General features: G+C 39.9%; 1 protein-coding gene across 2 annotated transcripts in view; it reads left to right on the top strand.

The window, feature by feature from the left end:
* The window catches only part of LOC118783426 (opioid-binding protein/cell adhesion molecule homolog), a 320,351-nt gene that overhangs the window by 293,561 nt on the left and 4,658 nt on the right, over positions 1 to 22,132 (top strand). For both annotated transcript variants that reach the window (XM_036537298.1, XM_036537297.1), the window contains 2 exons: positions 20,429 to 20,563; positions 21,613 to 21,733. In XM_036537298.1, coding sequence (XP_036393191.1) covers positions 20,429 to 20,563; positions 21,613 to 21,733 — 256 coding nt within the window. The remainder of the gene's footprint in view (positions 1 to 20,428; positions 20,564 to 21,612; positions 21,734 to 22,132) is intronic.

Here is a 22,132-nt window from a genome sequence, read left to right on the forward strand (position 1 = left end):
TGTTGTCTGGGATTGGCTGAAAGATGAGCTCTACCTGGGTGAAGGTTAACCGCTTCGCCGTGCATTTGAGCTGTACGTTTAACCTTTTGATCCTCTGGGCAGGGACTGTGTCACAGTCTACCTTGAAAACCGCCTCTGTCACAGATAGTGCCGACAGATGGTAACAGTACAGTTTTAAATGGGCTCGAGTGCTGAACTAATACCAGTGCAATGTAACGGCTGTGGTACCTTACTGTAAAATTTTGGAATTGATTATTATTATGATGAGTGGTACTTTTAGCTGTAGTGCTATTATGAAAAATTAGATTCATATTTTAAAGTCAAAAGATGATGCTGTGTGACATGCCTGTCACAGCTTTGTTTTTAACAGAAGAAAATCTATCTAACCGGCTGATAATCATACTCTCAATACTTATTATTTTCATCAAATTGGAAGGGTTTCCAAAAGAAAGACTTTGGTTTTAGCTCGTTGAGTTAAAATGGAAGCTGTGTAAAAAGGAATATCAGAGACAAAGAGAGCAGGGGCAAAGATATTCTATCAGTTCAGTTCTTGCTTCAACAGTCATGCACTTGCCAGTACTTCATTTATTTCAGTGGGGAAATTGAAGCTGCGGTGGAACATGAGATTGAACCACATAATTACACAGTTGAAAAAATGATGACATCTCATGCTCAGCATCAGCTCTGAGGAAATCCCCTGCTCCAATGTGCGGGCAGGCACTGCAGATATATTAAAAAAAAATGTTTTATTCCTATTTATTTTTTATATTGTCTGGGGTGAAAGCTGATTTAGCACTGTTCTCTTCCATTCGTCAAAAGCTAACAGTTTTACACTCATGTGGCACTCACCTGCTTCATCAACGACCGCCATAGCTGCTCACTCTTCAAATACTCACTAAACAACTTTGATTTGAACCCTCACTCTGTGATTTACTCTGCATTGTAATAATTTATCTAGTTACATGTGTGGTTTTTAAAAATCTGAACTGTCAATTAAGGCAAATTACCACACACACAGCCGTAAAGACAGCATGTTCAGTGCATTTCTTAAATTCCTACAATCTCCTGCTTTTCCCCTTTCAGTTTCAATTAAATGAAGCGGATGGCAGTTTGTATGAGCTGCTTTATGTGTTCATGTACTGCTTTTAGACTGAAGGGAGAATAACATGTTTATTTCTAATTATTGCTGTGTGGTGGCAAAACGTAGTTACTACATCTTATACCATACATAAATTTCGTTTGACTGAAGCTATTCCATTTCAGAGAATACCCTAACCTCCATTACTGCCTTTTGTCCAAATTTGAACATGTATACATTCATATTATAAGCTCTCAGAAGTGCTGCCAAGGTTTGGTTCAAACATTCACACTTCAGCACAAAAGCACGTGGTGGGACTGTTCTCGTGTTTTTTTCTGTTTGACAGGCTCTGGCGACTCTGGGGGTTCAACCTTTGTCTGCTTCTGCCACTCAGACAAAACCCCAAACAGTGTCTCCAGACAGACAGCCAATAAATCAGTAATCACTCCCGGACCTGCTCGGCTAAGAAATTAAATTAGAATAATTGATTGGCAGTAAGCAATCAAAGCCACTCTGTAATTATACTGGAAATGCCCGGACGTTGACTTGGTCAGAATGAAGATGGACAGAATGTGATTTGTTGTAGTTTTCCGCAGGGTTTTTTTTAAACACATCAGGAAAGAGATAGGCATGGGACCAGGGGACTCCCTATGCTGATAGATGTCAGGGAATGGGATAACTATGGTGACCTGTTACTGAGCAGAGTTGAGGCAGGGGGATTTGAACACCGCTTTGCGAAAATGACAGTGATGCGCAAGAATAATTGGCGGTTTTTTTTGGCAATCGGTCGTCAATCAAAAATGTAAATTTCATTGACTTGATGTGTAGTGAAACGAGTGTTGGAAACAGGGTTCAGTCGGGTCGTACACGATGAGATTCCAGGAATATGATAAAAAAGGGGGAATTTTAATATGGCAGCATATACAGAAATCTGAGAGACGCTGTGGGAGAAAATAAAATTATTTGATGGTTGGAACTGAAAAACAGAGACTGCTTTTCCCTAGACTGAATATGAATTCACATTAAAAAAACAATAAAGATGAAAGCATCTCTTTTCTTGCCTATTGCTTCCAACATAACCTTCAGAGGAGTCTGTAGGACATTCTGACCCCTGAGGTGTCCTATTAGCAGCGACTGTATGAGTTGCACTGTACATCAAAGGATGAACCAGCCTCTTTAGATATTAGATTATTGGCCTGTTGAAGTCACAGAACATACACACTCCATCCTGTTCATCATAGATACACACTTTAACATATGTCAAGCCTAAAAGATCACTATTCAAGCATGTACACATGTTTGTGAGTGAAGACCGAGTTTACCCAACACATATTATAATGGGGATTGGGCAGAATCAAAGCATTGTGTGTTTCAGCCTCCGAACTCCACAACATCAGCAACTGAAACCTGGCCTGTAGCTCCTAACGGCAGAGAGGGTAAAAATAAAGTGGCAGGAATTAGCAGGAACGTTCTCTACCCCAGAGAAGGTGTGGTGTTTGTCATTTTGAGCCCTGCTAAATTGTGCCCTGCTAAGCTATAAATGAATTTAGCCTTTATTTATTTTGCAGTTAAGTGTCACTTTAATAAAATTGATGCATTGCCTGTGCATGTATTTTTTTTTCAACTTGGCACTCCCTCTTTTGCATGTTATCTCTCATATTCCAGGGTTCTCAGCAGCTTTTTGCTACAGTTCTACCGGGAACACAAATAGCTTTCAGAAAAAGGCTTTTTTAGCATGTCACATTATTGTGTCTGGTGATTTTTCACTGACTGTAAACAGTCTCTCACAACACAGGAATTAGCAAAAATATCAAGGCTGCTGGATATTGATTTGCGACTTGTAAGATTCATGGATGATTGATTATTGCTGTTGAGCCAAGGTGTGATATTACTGAGCACATACAGATTCTCTAACAATCATGGTGAAAGGGCAATTAAAACTTGAGAGAGTCATTAAAAGGGGTAAATCAGGGATGAAATTGTAACATGTGTACACGCTTCAATGTGCAGTAACCTTAAAAGTAGATAACTACTCTTTTTTTTGTTATGCTGTTATACTGCAATATAATGAATATTAGTAGCATCAGATGATATGTCAGATGTTCACACATTATACATTGTTTTCCAGAAAACACAAAGGTAACAATATATATGTTACTACAGAGGTGATTTGCGAATGTTGTGACAAACGGCCCAAATGGATAACATTGTAAATACCTGTAACCTGTGTAAGTCTCTCTGGATAAGAGCGTCGACTGCTAAATGCCAGTAATGAAATGTAATAATGCATTCTTGCTCAAATTTGAAATCCAAAATTGTCGAACATGATTCCTGGTGATAATCCCATCAGAAATCATAATGTACTGTTAATGTCTAATGTCAAACAAAATGTCATCTTTGCATGAGGAAACATGTATTTCATATTTTGGATATCCCCTTCACTACAGTAATGTCTGAATATGATTTTGACATTGTGCATAGTATCTCAGTCTGTTTGTTCACACTATTAAGCATACAATCAGTGCAGATCAGTTGTATAGTTCTTTCAGGGGTTGTGAGATGTATATCCTAACTACTTCGGACAGTTTTAATGTTAGCCAAATAAACATGCTTTGGGCCCTTTCACTCTTACCTACAGTAAATGGAACATAGTTTGAGGCAAACATGTTTTTTTCAGATGTTTTTTAATGTGTGTAAATATTGAATATTTGCACTATGATATTCAACTAGCTTAGGAGATGCTGTTATCCGGAGTGACTTATATAGCTTGCAATTTTCCCCTGCTATCCATTCATACAGCTGGTTATTTACTGAGAGAAGTAGTTCTGTGCCTTGCCCAAGGGTACAGTAGCAGTGCACCTGGGAATCAAACCAGCAACAACAGCCCTGCTCCTTACCGCTACACAGCACTGCTGCTATATAAATGGAATGAGAGGTTTTTCTTCCTATATCTTCATATTCAAATAGCAGACTCTGCTTTTTGAAATACTCTAGAGGTTGGGAGAGTCTGTGATCTGTTCTTACTCTGTGTGTATAATATGGGCTTCAGTGAGCTGAACCTTTTCAAGTTTTGCCTCAACCATACATTCAAAAAAGTGGATTATAACTTGGCTATGAAGTGTACACATGGAGATTTGAGAGGTACATTTTAGGTAGTGTTTTTTCAATTCCTGAAGGGGTATTCTTGGGACTTCTCAGTTATAGCTTCTGCTAATTGAGAGATTATTATTTCCCAACCAACAGGCTGGCTTATCAGATACAGGAATCCAAAAGAAGAAGGCTAATAATATATAAAGGTAAAATAGCACAGGCCAGCACAGTCTTTAATGAGCTACAATATTGGCATATGGGCTCTGTGGTTATTTGAAATGTAAACAATAACATGTACAAATGATAGAAATTGCATTGAAAAAAATTCTGCTGTCGTGTGTGTGTGTGTGCATTAAAAGTTAATTACAGTCAAAAGGCAAACTGCAGTGCAGGTAAAAATCAGGTGTAACACCCTAAATGCTAGAGGAACATAATGCTGAAACAGAGGGAAAAAAAATTGCTGAGTCAGCTAAATTTAAGTCATTAAATGTAGGCTACCAAAAGGGTCCAAAGTCCCAGAATGACTCACAGCAGTGATCTCAGTAACGAGCTCTTGGGACGGAAGGTGGTTTGATCCTTTGTGAAGAGTTCTTCAGACAGATGGTGGAGCAGTAACATAACGCTCGGGAGTCATAGCTAAATATGTAAAGTGAGACCCTGGTCTTTACAGATTAAACGGCAGGGACGGGGAGGGAGAGGATTCTGCAGTGAGGCTGAGGAACTGCTGATGCCGTGTATGACAGCTGTCAGTTCACGCTGCTTCCTTGTATGGAAACTTTTTTTTAATGAGTGTCAGATTGCACAGCATAAATGAAATTTATACTGAAAATAATGACAGAATGGCCAGTATACACAGCCCTATGGTGAGGGGGGTTTAGACACAGTGCTATGGAACAATACCTCAGAGTGTCCACATACTCATTTATAGCTAATACTTTAGCACACACTAGTAACCTTCACCCACGTGAGGTCCCAACAGTGTATCAACCACTCATTCTGCTGTCACAGATTATGGCGGAGGGCTCCTGAGATAAGCCAGGAGCAGATGCTTGAAAAACCCAGAATGAGGTTTGACAGGGAAACGTGCCATTTTGAAACACATCCTAATCTGACAAGCCTGCTGAAGGCTCACTTTTAAGAAGTAGCAAGCTCTAGTAAATAAAAGACACATATCTCTTTTCAAAAAAAAAGTACAAGTTTGACATCATGCAACACCTCTTTGTAGTGAGATACTGACTTTTAGCTGTCTGTATTCATGGACTGATGGAGATTTGCTATTTGAAGGATGACACTGTTCTTTTTAAACGGAATGTTATTCAGGAACCCTACAAAAGGGCAACCAGAATTTGGTCTTTTTTTCTTCTTCTGCAAAGAAAAGGCTAAATACGCCTCACTGGACTGTCAGCTTCCAATAAATAAATAAATGCAATGAAATGTCAACCAGACATTGGAAGCCTTCCCCATCCTCCCCAGCAGGTGCCAGTGGATCTGTGGATTTCTTGGGCAGTATCTATGGTGGTCTGGGTTTTGGCTGTAGGGCTGGTCAGATCCCTCATGGAAGAATCATTTTCTTTTCTTTTTATTAGTACACTTAGTACCAAGATGGGCCGGGGTGGGGGAGTTCACTGAAGCGGGTGGGGAAGCTCAAGGATGCTCTGTCTTTTGGGGTGGGCCAGCTGTATGACAAGCACGGTCGATATTACCAATGTCAGGCTAAGTGGGACAGTCTCAATTGTAGCAGGACATTCTCCTAGGCTGAGGAAGACAGTGCTGGGGATTGGCTGTCAAGGGCTTTCACTTCCATGGAGCTGACAAAGACATTTCACAGGGACAGAGAAATAAGAGGAACAAGAAGCTTGGTGTCTGCACTGGTGAAAATGTACCAAGAAAAGTAAACCCTCTGGATATGTTTTTTGGTATTTAGTATTTACTGTGCTATGTTCCCAAATGATTACAAGCTACATTATGTTTGTTTGAAGATATCACACAACTGTTATATGCATAGACACACACACACACACAGTGATTTAACTTTTGAAATGCCAATGTATGGATGGGCTTTCTTGTTAAGCTTGTAACCACCAGTTTTTGATGTACAGTATAAGAAGGGATGAGAGATCTTTTATCAGGTTCCAGTTCTTCATAAACAAATAAGACAGAGACAAGGTGGTTTCATCACCATCACATTATGCAGCATATTGTAAGTTGCATGTTTTCTACCACATTTTTTTTAGACTTAGGAAATCCCCCATTGAGTCTACAGTACAAAAAAGGACAATGTTATGGTAAGGGTACAACTGCGATGAGATATGTCACCACGCTGAAGGGTGACTGTCCCTTTTTCTCCAAAAAACACTGTAATGTGTGTGAATACCACCCTATGTGACTTTTCAGAAGTTTTTGTACATTTCAAACATTGTTTAAATGCATGGAAGAAGAGTTAAGATTGTTCAATGTGAAGTAGTCTATTCTCTTTTTTTTGGATGCTGCATTTCTTGTTTCTCCAAGGACCCTGCAAATGTTTATATACAGTGGCATCCCATGTTGAAAATGTGAGCGGCGACTGATATTTCTGCTGTTTTTCAAAGAGCGGTCTTTTCTGTGCGCTACACTGAAAAAATCTGTCTGACACCCCACCCCCCGCCCCCCCCCCTCTTGTTTCCATTCTCCTGTTGTAAAGGGAGTACTGTATTGTGTGAGAGTTAAAGTTCACCCTCAAGGCTTGAGCTCGTGAAATGAAAGACGTCCACACAATATAGAGCGTGAACCTTAAGTCTCGGAGGTAAATGCCGGTTGTTGTGTATAACTTCGGTGACCACTGGGAGCGGGCATCTTGAGGGTTTGAAGGTAGCGCTGTACAGGTACGGCGACGCTTCGGTGTAAAACAACGCACCTCTGGCCTCTTCTCTTGTCTCCGCCAGTCCCAGGATCACAAAGGTAAAATAAAGACATTGATTATGCTATGTAAACCTGTTACCCAGTCCCTTTCCCTTAATGGGAGTTCATTCATCATGTGTTGGGGGGTGGATCCTGTACGTTCAGCGCGATGCAGCAGCTGTGGTGAGAGTGCAAATAAACACAGGCTCAGCGGAGACATTCCCAAGTGCTTCTGGGATGCGCAGATGGTTAAGAGTATTTTTGTTCGAGTGGAAAACGCGCATTGCCTTTGAGTGCCGAGCCATGCTTTGAATTACAGCATACAGTGTGAGGCATACATCAGTCTCCTCCAATCAAATGGAGCAGAGCGTTTTTTTTATTATACATATATATATAATAAGTTGAACAGGTTTTTTGGGTTGTTTGTTTAATTGCTTTGTGTTGTTTTCCTGACATTGTTTCCATAATTGCAGGCTTGACAGATTAAAATTCACAAATGTATTAAGCATGCTTTGAATATATATGTGGGTATATATGTGTGTATAGAGAGAACATGGAAATTACAATTAGACCTTCTGCCTTCGAACAATCATTCATAAATGTTTGTAAGTTTTTAAAACAATTTATGGAGCGAAACAAATAAAACATACAAAGCATGAACTCCTGTAGCAGTGTTCGCATCCATCCCAGACCCGCTCCTGCATTTCTTTCTCTGTGACCATTGAGAACTGTATTGTTTTATATGGGTCTTTGTGTTGTTTTTTCCTGAGCTCTCGTTGTCCAGCCTTTGCCGATTCCAGCCCATTTATCCTTTGATAAGTGGATCAGTCCTCCGTGAATCTGCCCCTGAGAGTATGGGGGAGCCACCCTCCCCGAGTCCCTGGCTGCTGGTGCCAGACTCGCTTTACATCAGGGAGCAAAGTCCTTGTTACTCTTTGTTGCTGGAGGGATCGATCGAGCTAGTAGAAGAGAAGCTGCCACTCAAAGCCCCGCAGTATGTGGCAAAGACTGCAGTGAAGAGTGTGTGGCTTTTTAGTGAGAGGGGGTATTTTTATATCAATCACACAAAACCGGGATGAGCTTCCAGCCAAGGCAATTAACGGAGCGCTCCTGTGCAAACTTTCCAAACCCAATATGGCAGCTGTTGCTGGAGGAGCTTTGCACAGTGTTCGAGTTCTCTCCGCTCCCTTTTTCTTTTTAAGTATGATTTATTGATTTTCAGTAGAGACAGAGGGAGATTTATATGGGGAAGTGGGTGTTGTCTCTGCTAGCACCAGTGCAATGACTGACAGGTGTACCAACCTGCAAAAAGTAATTCAAATGAGGAGAGCAAAACACAACACAAAAGCTTACACCAAACTGGCTATACCCATTTGGTATTGCTGCTTCAGTTTTGCCTCTTTTTTCTCATTGCATTGTTAACGTCATGTTCTGCAATATCTGATTTCCATAGGCCTCATACATCGGTCTGTTAGCACACAGATTACATTGTAAGCAACGTAAAGGTGAGCCAGGCAGTAAGATTCTGCTTTCTGTTTGTTCATTTATCCGTTACCCAGGGATATTTCCATGGCAACCACGGTTTACAGCCTCTATAGGTCAAGAATACTGAGGATGTGACCATGATTGGACGACCTTAGATGCAGCAGTGCAGATACTTCTTAAACACCGACTACAGAGGTTTGGATATTTCTTAGACACTGATTAGAACAGTACGAACACAGGGCAATTACTGTTGGAGGAAAACAGATCAAACATACAGCACCCACACAAGTGTTGGAAAATATATGTACTATAGCATACGTGCAGTAATGATTCAGTAAGGAGTACAGCAATTGACTGCCTCAGCTTTTAAAAAGACAGATGGCATCATGCAGTAAAGGAAGTTAAATCATTGCACTTAATAAGGGGTCCAATGCTATAAACTGGTTTTATTTATCAAAGCTATTAATCAAGAAAAGGGCAGCCAAGTGGAGATGGAGTCGTCCAAGTTTCACAAAATGGCATTAATGAGACTTCAACTGAAATTAATGATAGGCCATTGAGGTAATACTTGAGCTGGCAATGCATCATTCACATAGTTCTTGCATTTAATGGGAGTTACGAGCATCTAAGAATATGGTTGATGATGTTTTAGTGCAATGTGTAGTTGCGGGATGTTGCAGACTGTATCAAAGACTGTAGTTCATGATGTCAACCGCTACAGAGTTTGACTGAATGAGATCCATAATGTATAATTTTTTACAGTTTAGTGCTTTGTAAAGTTAGTAGGGTAGGTCTAGATATGTCTGAAGCCTTCATGAAGCATATATAGGATATATAGGATGTCATTACCACAGCATAACACCTTTATAAATGATTTATAAGTATGTCTGCTGGAATTTTGATAAGGATCACCTCAGTTCAAATGGCATGCGTGATGTCACGTTTGAGCTACATAAAGCGTTATGAAGCAATGAATCTACTTATGAAAACTTTCACATCTAGTGTAAAATTTAATGAGGTCACTTCAGTGGAGTTGCAATATCATATGGATTGATAACAATGTGCATTTTTTGGACTGGAACTGGAACTGGAACATTCTTATTATATTCATATAAAAAGAAATTATTTAAATTTTATTAACTAAGTCTGAGGTGTTAGTTGGAATTTATAGTTGAATTTGTATTAAATAAAAAAGGAAGAGTTAGTGTGTAGCTGTTTCTTTAAAAATGAAAAAAAAAATTAAAAGTAACAGATTACTATGCAGTAAGATTACTCTGGTTTACAGTTAGCTTACTACAGTCTTGGTTTTGGGAGTCACACTTGTAGCCATGTATGTCAATACAAAGTACTGAAAACTGTACTGTAAAATGTATTTATATTGTCATTGTTCTGACCTGCCCAGATGAATATTAGCCTCTGAGCTAAAATGCACACATACTGTGTACATACAGTATGTTTGACAGAGATACACATGTAGAAATGAATATATTAATAAAACCTTATAATAATAATACTTTTGCTGTTTTTTTGTTCATTTTTGACTCCCAAACTCCAAAGGATGCACCTGAACAAATAACAGGTACATTGTCCCATCTGTTTTTGCAGTCATCTCTGTTAAGCACACCTGTTTCACACCAAGGAGTTACACTGAGAGCTGTTGTTTGCCGAAGTGTACATCCTTATCTCGATAATGTAACAGCTGTGGCTTATCTCCCGGGCTCCAAACAGAGGAAACGGCTCTATTATTTATGTATTTCTCCTCATGCCCCCCCACCCCCCACCCCCCACCCCTCCACTCACTGTCGTTCCATTCTAATCATCTCTTCCACAGATCTGTCCATGGATAGGCAGGGCAGTAATAACAGCCAGATTATTGGCTTGTTACGGGGTCCATTGGATGTAATTGCTTTGGGTCCAGTGTTGATGTTTATTTTCTTTTTTTTCCCCACATTTCCAATCTCCATACACAAAATCAGTGCTGCACGGCGTCGGTCGGGCCTCGGAGGTAATCCACGCAACGCTCACATTAACCGCTTTTATTTAGCTTTTTTTTTCCTCATTACGAGGGGGAAATTCTCAGATGCCGAGCTCCGTCGTGCTCGTCCTTTAGGTTGTTGTTTGAGGCGAAATTAGGATGGCTTGAAAGCGATTGCATTAAATTGCACAATTGCCTTTGAATGAAAGCATGAACAAATTTGATACCCCGTTTTATTAGAATAATGGTAATCATTCAGCGTGAGAATGAATGTGGACACCCTCTTCCGTGCAGATGAAATCTATTCCTGTCATTGATTTGCATCTGAATGTAGTTTTGTGTTTCTGGGGAATCTAAATGTTTCTTCCTTCATATTTTGTCATATTAGACTATTATTTTGTGCTATAAATAATATCAAGTCTGCATCACTGAAATGTTTCAGAGAGGAATGAAATGAAGGTCTGACTTTACAACAGCGTTTGCAGAATTGATTTTATTTCCACTTCTTTCAGTTTCTCTGCATAAATCAATCAACAGTCTGTCAGAGTGTGACATTTCCTGTAATTTCCCAACAAAATTGCATTAAGAATATGAAAAAGCTGAACTCTGTTCAAACACAAATTTAGTTTGCAAAGCAATTAGTTTGTGCCAAGAAAAAGACTTAAGCATATTCATTTTTGAAATGGAGTCACTAAACCATTGTAATGTTTGATTGTAATTGGGTTTAATTTTTGTTCACCTGCATAGATCTGCCGTCAATATTCTGCATCTCCAATTCTCCAGTCCTGAAGATTTAGGAAGGGCCTGTGACAGCTATCACCTCAGCTCATAATGTGTTGACCTTTAATAATTATCTGTAGGGATGCTGTAATGACAATGTGAAAAAATGCTGTGTCTTTTTGTTATTCAGACACCCTCTGATTGCTTCTGAAATTCATTTTATTGAACAGTGGGTAATGCCAGACAGACATTGATTTGGGGCAGTTTATTTCAGTATTGACTGTATTTGCAATGTAATTTCCTTATAAGCAATGGTCACGCAAAATTATCATGCTGAAGTCAGTCTTTAGGCTGGGTTTGAAAAAAAGCTTTGTATCTTATGTATGGATTAAAAATTCAGAATTTTAAGAATTAAGATTCACATCTCACTTGCAGTTTTTGAGATTCAGACTTAACTAATGCAGCCATGTATCTCTTAAAATGTGCGGTACAAAGTTGTGCAGTGTGAATGATTGTAAAATGCCCTGGAAAACCATGTCTTCCCGCCCAGAGCCTGGTGGCGGATAGATTTTCTCGCAGAGTTATTAGCCCTCATTGCAGATCACAGTTACAAGACACTTTAAGGATGAAAGCTGAGCAGATACTTCCAAGAAATTATGTCAGTACTGGAGCGAGATGAGGCTTTTTGATACTTCTGCATGAAATGGTATAAATTAAAAAAAGTCAGTAAAAATATTTTACTTTAAAAAAATGAAAAGTCTTCTGCGTAGTAGAAAGTCTTCTTTTCTCACATTATTCATAAGGTAACATTAGCTCAATAATACAACGAAAGCAAACCAGCCATAACAATTGCAATATTTGAACATATTGTTGAATTTTTTTTGACATGAGGTTTTAAATTTAAAATTGAGCATTTTGTGAAGGCATCTGTGTGTCGTAGCATCCCACCACTGGTGGAAGCACACAGATGTTGATGGATAGGGGGTTTTCTGTGGTCTGAACTAGTTATTTAGTTCATCCTTCAGACCACGAGGACCACACCCATGTTGAAGCTTTTAATGTACCTGCTTTTAATATACTTTGTATCCTTCAGGTACTTGAGTGTCCCTTATTTTGGTAGTTACCTGTAAGTCTGTGCATGCATGTATGACCGATCAGCACATTCAGGCAGCTTATCATGCCGGCAGAGTTGAACACTCATTAATGACTGTGTTGCCATCTGTGTTTCCAAGTTTCAAATGAGAGAATATTATGCCATGTTTAAAGCAAGTAAACATTTCATAGAAAGACTAATTATGCAGGGTTATCAAATGGAGTGAGCTTATTCAGATATAATATGCAGTATATGTCAGATATGTCAGTGTATGTTTACTATCACTGGACTCTGTCTGGTTACCAACAATGTTGTTGTTTACACATGATGGCCACTGCGGTGCATGACTTATTCAGTCTTTTCTTGCATGGAGGGGTTGCAGAGAGAAAACAGACTTCAGAAGTCAGAGATATCTCAGGAAAGGAGACTCATCCTCACACCCTCAAGGACCCCGTGCTCATTTTGGGAAAACTCCACCCCAAGCAACATGCATCTCTCCCATAAGACTTAAAGTGGCCAATGTCTGAATGTGCTTAGCATTAACAGAGGCGCACAACTTTCCATGGGTTAATGCATGTAATGTGGTTTATATATAAAAATTTAGGAAAGACTTACAAGGAGACTGAAGCAAGTGTATGAAATCCCATAAATTAAAGTAATTCAGAAGACATTCAGGTCATCTTTTATAGGGGTGAAATCAGCAGTGCTCCACCTAGCAACTAATCCTGCAACAGCGGGTGCAAACCCATAAAGTTTTTGGTCATGCTCTCTCTTGAGTATGCTGTTATTAAATATTATTATAATTGGTTGACACAACTGGGTGTGACCATATGTTTCCTGATGGCGTCCTATTTCTCTTGGATTAATAGCACTGGGAGGGTGAGTGCAGTCCTCCTTATTTAAAAAAAAGAGATTTCAGAGGAAAAATTATTTTTGTGAAATTGCTTGGTCTTCAAGGTTCTGGAAGGACTCAGTGAGATCAGCCATACAGCCACGTCACCCTCAGATATGCACTTCACTTGATCCCTCCTGCATATCATAAGCAAGGAGGTAATAGGCATACCTTCCCCACGTATCCTGAGAAAATGTATAAAAAAGTGCATCAAATGCAGTATAGTCTCCATTTAGGTACTCAAACCATGTCCCGTCAATATACTGAAGAGCATGCATGTGTGTGTCTGTCTGTCTGTCTGTCTGTCTGTCTGTCTGTTACTGGAATGATGATGGCATCATTCTATGTGTATCTGAATGTCAGTCACAGCAGTGTTACAGACTATGCTATACTTATACTTATATAGGTCTATATAGTTCTTCCATGTCTCCACCAAATGGCCATAGAAACCTCTGTAAGTGACTTAAAGTGATGGCTTATGTAACATTTGGCCATGCTGTAGAGTCAGGTGCGGCATGAAAGCAGAAGGGAAGATCAGCGTTGCATTCATAACAGAAATGATTATATTAATATCAGGATCATGAGGGAGTGCTGGTGTGCTGTGAAAGGTCAGCACATTATCAACACCATAAACCCGGTGGCATGAATAAGTTATGCAGCGTCATGTGCATAGCTGTGGTATGCTAAAATGGTGTTTGGCATAAGGTAGCGATGCTTAACTAGGGGATTTACAAAGTGATACATGGAAGGAACTTCCACCTTATCCCCCTGCCTGAGACTCCTTCCAGAAATTTGCATAACATTACGTGATGTAGAACTAGAAATCTTCAAACAAAAGCTACGTGAAGCAGAGTAAAAATACATAACATTTTGATGTAGAAAAATGTCGCATGCAATATAATATGGTTATGCAAAACACCAATATGCTGTCCATTAAGATGTGAATGTGAATTAAGGTAGGTGCTATACACTTAGTTCACTTAGTTCACACTTAGCCTGGGGTCATGTATGAGCTGTTATTCAGAGGAAAAAGTCAGAAAAGGCTGTGCTACGTGTGTGAGGGGGGTAGTACCGCTAATGTAATAAACGGGTCATGCATTAGGTGCAGCGAGGTTCTGTCGGTATTTCCACACCATGGTTAAAAGCCTCTTAAATCTAGTTGCCGGAACATCTCGTTTCGGCTTAATTTCTGTAATTATGACTGTGTTTGTCGTAAGTTAGGTTTTTACTGTGACGGTGAATGTGTTCCGGTCCATTTCCCCGGATGATACAGCGAGCTGTCGGAGGGCTGGATCTCCAGCCAGGACCGCTGACCGTGCCGGTAGGTCGGGAGGGCCATATCGCTCGGGCCAGGCCTTCCCGCCCGGCAGTGGGTAACTCTGCCAAGGCGCTCGCTCCGCTCATTCATCACCGGGCCTGCCTAATCTCAGCTCCGCAGGATTGAGTTTCTCTCTTTTTAAGATCTCAGCCGCCGAAAGAGTCAACCTCCAACCCCTCTGTCTTTCAGCCAATCAATCGTTTTTACAGCACTGCTGGAATTTAATCAAAAAACTTGACCCTACTGCCTACAGCTCCCTGAATGCCTGATAACAACCATTGTCTTGTGTTTGTTCGAGAGGTGTTCAGATTTCACATCCCTCCTCCTCCCTCCCCCCCCCCCCCGACCCCCTACAAATGAAACCCTTTTTAATCATATTTTATTAAATTGAAAAAAAAATCTATGTTTTCCATTCCTTTCCCATGAGCAGGAAATAAAATTAAAGGGAATTAGAACATTGACATATGATGTGATAACTAATTAATGAGAGAACAGTTTCTGTGAGAGCAACAACTGCGGGATTTTCTGAATTCAGAAACCTCAGTGGATATTTGCTATCTGTTGTCATTTCCCCCTGACATTTATACATATTTAAGAAAGCAGTTTGGGTATGCTAATATTTTGAGTGTGACTCATGAATTATGATGACTGCAATACCGTAAGTATCCTTAGATATAGTGAACTGAAATTGAGCCAAATCCCTCCTGGATAGCAAGGACTGTTAGACTGTTTGATTTAAGAAGCACTTTACATTAACTTGACTTTAGCCCAGTGTATTAGTATTGTGGTAACTTTAGGAGTGAATTTGTAACAGCTTGTGTAGTTGTACTTCTGGCGCTTGCACCTGTGTCAAAACACATGACACTGGAATACTGGTATAATGATGAAATATATGAAAAAAACAAATTTATTTGTTTATTTATATATATTTATTTTTATACACCTTACATTTGTAGGTGATAGAAAGATAAAATAGGACTCAGTTGAGAATGATCCTGGAAAGTACAGCTTTGGTCTAACAGTGTGAAGTAAAGGGACTAACTTAATTTCCCATGACTGGTTTTGATATGCCGAAGGAAAGCGGGGCTCTCGCTAAAGGACCGTAGCTCCAGTGCGCCAGCTTGCCCTGCCTCACGTCGGAGTCAATGAAAGAGATTAGCTTGAGAGGTGCCAAAGTGGAAATTCACCTCTTACCAGTGGCAGATAAAAGCGTGGCGGCGATGCTGAGAACAGCTTGTTTATTGAGGCCCTGCTCATGAGGTTATTGTTTTCTATGTAGGCTCAGCTCATAAAACCTGGGGATTACACTTTCCAGGCCCATTTATACAGGCAGAAAACAATTAATACTACATGACAGGTAGCTGAAACAGTTATTACGCAGACTGTGTGTAGTACAGTGGTCCCCCCTTATCCGCGGTTTCACTTTCCACGGTTTCAGTTACCCGAAATTTTTAAATGAAAAATTCCAGAAATAAACAATTCACAAGTTTTAAATTGTGCGCTGTTCTGAGTAGCGTGATGACATCTCGCGCCGTCCTGCCCGGGATGTGAATCATCCCTTTGTCCAGTGTATCCACACTGTATATGCTACCCGCCCGTTAGACACTTAGAGGCAGTCTCGGTTATCAGATCGACTGTCTGATATAACTGACATAACTTTTATTACAGTATATTGTTATAAATGTTCTATTGTATTATTAGTTATTGTTGTTAATCTTTTATTGTGCCTAATTTATAAATTAAACTTTATCATAGGTATGTACAGGAAAAAACATAGTATATATAGGGTTCGGTACCATCCGCGGTTTCAGGTATTCGCTGGGGGTCTTGGAACATATCCCCCGCGGATAAGGGGGGACTACTGTGTAACATTTCCACTTGGTGGGTATATCACGTTTGTCAATAACTGGCTACCTTGTATTTAACTGTGAATATCAATATTAGTACTAGCTATGAATTCAGATCAACAAATCTCAATACAAAAACTACACAATGTTTTCTAAATATCCTCACACTCAAAAACTGATGGTCTAATATTCATTCACGAGCTACCCATTATCCAAGTGAAATGAAATCCAACTTCATGAATATGATGCAGTGCTTTTCTTAACTCTTTCCTTACCCATGTAAATATGATGTGGCTATAACATGTCACGTTGAAAGTCGAAGTTTAGCTCTTTAGAGGGATCCTCTTTGAATAGCGTGTTCTTCCATCATTTATTTAGCGTCATAAGTTTGATTGGCAATGGCAGGCAACTGGAGTTGAGCTTTGCAAATGTGATATTTCATTAAGAGTGACAGGTGCATGATTGAAGCATGTGCAGTCATTTTCAAACCAAATGTGTGGCCTGATTGTGTCCATTAAATACCTAAGGACTTTGCATAAGCTGTTTGCTTTGCTTTGATTTTTTTTTTTTTTTTTTGTGGGAAAAGAAACATGAAATGTTTTTTCAGGAGTGTGTATACAACGTAGGGATGTGAAAGATTACTGAAATAAGTGTAAACATCTGAAGGATTGTGTTTTGGCATACTGTCAAGCAAGAAGTCACAAGAATAAGCCGCTGAAAGATTGGATGCACCAATTCTACATGGGTACGTTCACGCACACGGTATTGTTTGCTGTTCTGAAAAAGAATAAAGAAATGTTCAGGAACATGGTTTAAGAGTGCAAGCAATGACAGCATGGGCCTATCTCTTCTGAATGTACACTTCAGAGGAATCCTCTCAAGGTGATGTATTGACAAGCTTTGCAACACAGCCCTGACAAGTTATTCAGATTCTGAATAATTCAAATCCTACTCAACCTATTTATCTTTCCCCTTTTCCCTGAGAGAGGGAGGGAGGAGACAGCCATTCTCTCTGGGTGGTCATAAAAATCAAATACACCATCTCTGACTCAGACTCCACCAAGTGGGGCAGCTGCAGGCTTCAAAGGAATATAGCAAGCCCTCGGATCAAACAACACTGTAAACAGCCCTTATTCAGTCTGTATGTTACCAAGAGAGCTACCACTCTTTCAGCCCATCATTTAAATGATTTCCATGTAATATACATGTGTTGGCCTCCACAGTTATTCATAAAAATAAGAAGAAGGAAAATGCAAGTGCAGAGTCAGTATTTCTTTTGAACCAATACATTAAAATATGGTGTTGAGAAAGCAAAAGCATGTATTATAAATACATTTTCTCAAAACACACTTATTTTAAGCAGACAGGATCCACTTTGGGGCTGAGTCCCATACACACATTGTCACTGAATGTTTCATAGAGGTCCTGATAGAAGGCGAATCCTACTATTCTGCTCCGGAAATAAATAATATAAGTCCATATCTGAAGCTCAGCTCTCCTCTGCTTGCTGCGTGGACTTTGCTACCCAGTGGAACCACATGTGTTTACACTGCACTATACAGTATGTCTGCTATGCATTAATATATTTTAAATAAATTTACAACATTTTTGGGGCTGAACATTATATATATATATGACAGTATATTTCATTTCTGCGTGTGTGCGTGTGTGCGTGCTTGTAAAAGCACTTAACTTCTGCAACTCCTTATCAATCACTGAACACATTATACATGAGTCACAACTTGAAAAAGGACAAGGGCAGCCAAAAATGGGGGTGGTCTTTTGTCGCACTGGGTGGGCTTTGCATATATTACATTACAGTCTCCCAGCAGACGCCTTTATATGGAGCGAGTGTAATTTTTACATGTTATCCGTTTATACAGCTGTATATTTACAGCGGCAGTGTGGGTTAAGTGCCTTGCCCACGGGTACATCTGCCCCCACCAGGGAATCAAACTGGAAACCTTTGAGTTGTAAGCCCTGTTTTTCATCACCATACCATAGCACTGTGCATTTACACGAACCTGGCGTTCACCATGTCCTTGGGCAACCCGGGGGTGTTAACCTGAGTTCATATATAGTTTAAGCTTCTGCCAGACATTTAGCGCTTCTTTAAAATGCAAAACGTGAGAAAAGGTGAGTAAAAGAATCACTGTTGTCAGAAGCTTTGAACTTGCTGTCTAAACTTTAAGCCATGGTGACATGACATTTTTAATAAGACTTTGTCCAGTCCACTGAATAAGATGTAAAATAAAATATAAATAATATTACAATATAATGAGAGAAAGAAGGAGTTAGCGAGAAAGTTCAAGGTAATATAAAAAATTCATAAATATCACACAAGTATTCATATAGTGGTTGTGACTTGGCAGTCATATTTTAAGATCTTGTCTGAGGTTTTCCTGCTACGTGTGCCCCATGTGACAGTGTATTAGAAGCACCGTAACTGGAGACATATGTCTCATTTTTCCCCAGGCTGCACTGCGTGTAAAGTCTCTGAGAGTTTCCGTGTCTGCCTGGCTCCGGCAACTCAGTTTAGGCTGTTTTCAAAGATGAGAACCCATAGTCTCCTTTGGCTTGTGATGTTAATGACAAGGTGTGAATTCTCACCTCAACATTCGCGGTTGGTGAGTCACAAATAGTGTCGGAAAGGAACTTAGCTTTTTCCATAATTGCCCTTAACCTGTTCTCTCTCTTGCCTATTTGCTGGTCACCTCCCGCACCTGAGGAGGTGTACACCGACGCCTTGTCATTAAATTCAGATTCTCATGCTTACAATGGATAGAGCATTTTCTGCCCAGACTACAGATATAAAAAATTAAATTGAAAAGAGGCTTTTGAATTAAAATTCATGCACATTTTCTTCTGCATTAAAGCTTGTTCGATCACACTTATGCCACAGATTTTGAAGACTCTCCCTTTGAAAGCTAGGTGTTACTGTGAACAGATCCTCATACTGCCATAGGATGTGTCATAATTAAGCCTTCATTTTGGACAGGGGTTTGAGTTTGACTTATAAATCATATATCATATTCAAATGGCTGTTTGAATATAAATACATATGGATATTAATCATTTGTAAGATATCACAACAATATTGGCATAGAAATGGCCCCATTATCAAATCAGGTTTGGCCTATGGAACATTACTGTACATACACACAATAAATTTCATTAATGAAAGTTGATCTGTAACGTTAGGATAATTGGTTGATTAGCCTATAAAAAAATTAAAAAATCAGAGAGCAAGTTTGCTCGAATGCATTGGGCATAATTTAAATCATTCATCATATTGAATAATTTAATATTCAAAATGATGAAAGGCAAAACATTCTTGATTTCAGTACCTTTTTACATAACATTATTGCTATTTAGCAGACACTCTTATCCAGAACAACTTATGTACAGTAGGTTACAGTTTTTATAAATGTTATCCATTTATGCAGCTGGATATTTACTTAGGCAATTGTGGGTTAAGTACCTTGCCAAAGGGTGTACCAGCAGTACCCTAGCAAGGAATTGAACCAGCGATGTTTTCGTTAGGAACCCTGCTCCTCGCTATGCTACACTATTCTTATTCATGCTATTCTGTTTGTCAAAGCTTTGCATCATTGTGCTGCTGTGGTGTCTCATCTCTGACTCCAGTGATGTTCCGTTAACGGGAGTCACTTAAAAATACAGTATATGCAAGTCTGTTTTAGTGTAAAGTGTTTAACAGTTTGAATGTAATCCATTGATTGAAAGGCTTCCGCCTTAAACGCAGGAGATTAATGAAGTGACAGTTGTTTGAAGTATTCTCTCTTCATGGCCTTTTCTGTAATATTCAGCGTGCCTCATGCTGTCAATCATCGTTTAATTTAAAGGAAGACTCTTCAGTTGATCTCTCATACAGTGTTACGCATGGATCACACATCAGAGGGATTAGCAGGCTGTTTCAGAGAGCTGTTCATCTGTGAAACGGGTGACTCTTTGTCGCACGCGGGAGCCGCGGGAGTACGCATCTTTACTCTGTGAATAATCTTGGCTTTGCCTCCTTCCTGCCGTCTGTTACAGGCCACAAAGTGATGAGCGAAGGGGAGTACGTGGAGATAACAGCGATCACCAAAGAGCAGTCCGGCGTGTACGAATGCAGCTCCAACAACGACGTGGCCGCCCCGGACGTGAGGACTGTGCAGGTCACCGTTAACTGTAAGCAAGCCGAAAACAGCGCTTCCGTTGGTTCTGCCTCGTTAACGTTAGCGTCCACACTAGGGCACAACACTGTGACATCCCAGCCTATGGCTCTGGCTGGTCCATTACGATGGCTGCAGTCAGTGGATGTGGCCTCACTGATTGGTTTATGCCTTTGAGCTGGGGTTGGTAGAATAAGGCTTTCAGAACCCCTGAACCAAGTGGAACTATACATGCTATCAATGACTCACTAATCTGAACCAATAGAATTATTCTGTGCATAGCAGTTTTTGCTCTTGGTCATTCAAGCCAAAACTAATAGAACTATGGCTGTATGGAGTCAGTTGATGGCACTTCACTGCGGTTTTAAGAACCCCAGAAGCAAGTGGAACTACAGTAACAGTCAAAAGTTTGGACACACCTACTGATTAAAGGGTTTTTCTTTATTTTTATAATTTTCCACATTTTAGAATAATAGTAAAGACATCAGAACTATGAAGTAACACAAATGGAATTATGCAGTGATCAAAACAGTGTTAACCAAATCAAAACTATCTTATCCATGTATCCAAACATATTTTTTTAAATAAGAAATGGAAAGAAATTCATACATAATTATCAACTCCACTATTTATTTTTCTCAAAGAAACAAATTTCAAGCATTTAAACACAAGTCTTTAGATCAAGATATCTTTGAGCACGTTTCCAATGATCTCAATCATGTGTGTCCAAACTTTTGACTGGTAATGTATATAGGCTATCAATGACACACTAATCTGAACCAACAGAGTTACTCCATGCATAGCAGTCTTTGCTTTGGATCATTCAAGCCAAAACATGGTTTCTCCACCTATCATGGAGTTCATGCAGCCTCACCCCCCTGTCACCACTTAAAAAAAAAAACCACATTCTGTCCTCTGAGAAAATCTTCTTTGTCTCTGTCCCTTGGGATGCTGCAGCATGAAGTTCTACACTAGCGACTCTCATAGTTTGCACTGCACTGCTTTACTGCAAGTCATTAAAGTAGCTCACTGCATGAGCCTCTCTGAGCCTCTGAATGTCGACAGATCCGCCCTACATTCTGAATGCGAGGAGTACAGGAGCGCCAGTCGGGCAGAAGGGAATTCTGCAGTGCGAGGCGTCGGCCGTCCCCGTGGCAGACTTTGAGTGGTACAAAGAGGACCGCAGGCAAGTAAATGTCCGTTTATGGGCAGACGTCAGGGGAGGGTCGGGTTTCGGGGGAGAGGTGTGTGAAAAGTTACTTTTGCTGCATTATGAAGGCCTTGTCTGCTTAATGATTTAGAGGTGTTATTATTATTAATTAAAGGTCCAGTACCAACCACGGCTTAGCCTCTTCTATGTAATGGGTGGGTGGGTCATGTTAATGGAAAAAAAATGGTTATTAGCAGTGGGTGAGGAGGCTTTGGCAAACACTTTTACATTTGAAAGAAATGTGTGTGCACTCCATGAGGGAGCAGACCTGAAAAGAACTTAATTATTACCTGGTTGTACCTATTTTAACAATAATGACATTTTGCACAACACCTGATGATATGTATTTCCTGGGTCGTGCAGGTTGTGTGTGAC

Source organism: Megalops cyprinoides, chromosome 9 (assembly GCF_013368585.1).
Source record: "Megalops cyprinoides isolate fMegCyp1 chromosome 9, fMegCyp1.pri, whole genome shotgun sequence".
Classification (NCBI taxonomy): domain Eukaryota; kingdom Metazoa; phylum Chordata; class Actinopteri; order Elopiformes; family Megalopidae; genus Megalops; species Megalops cyprinoides.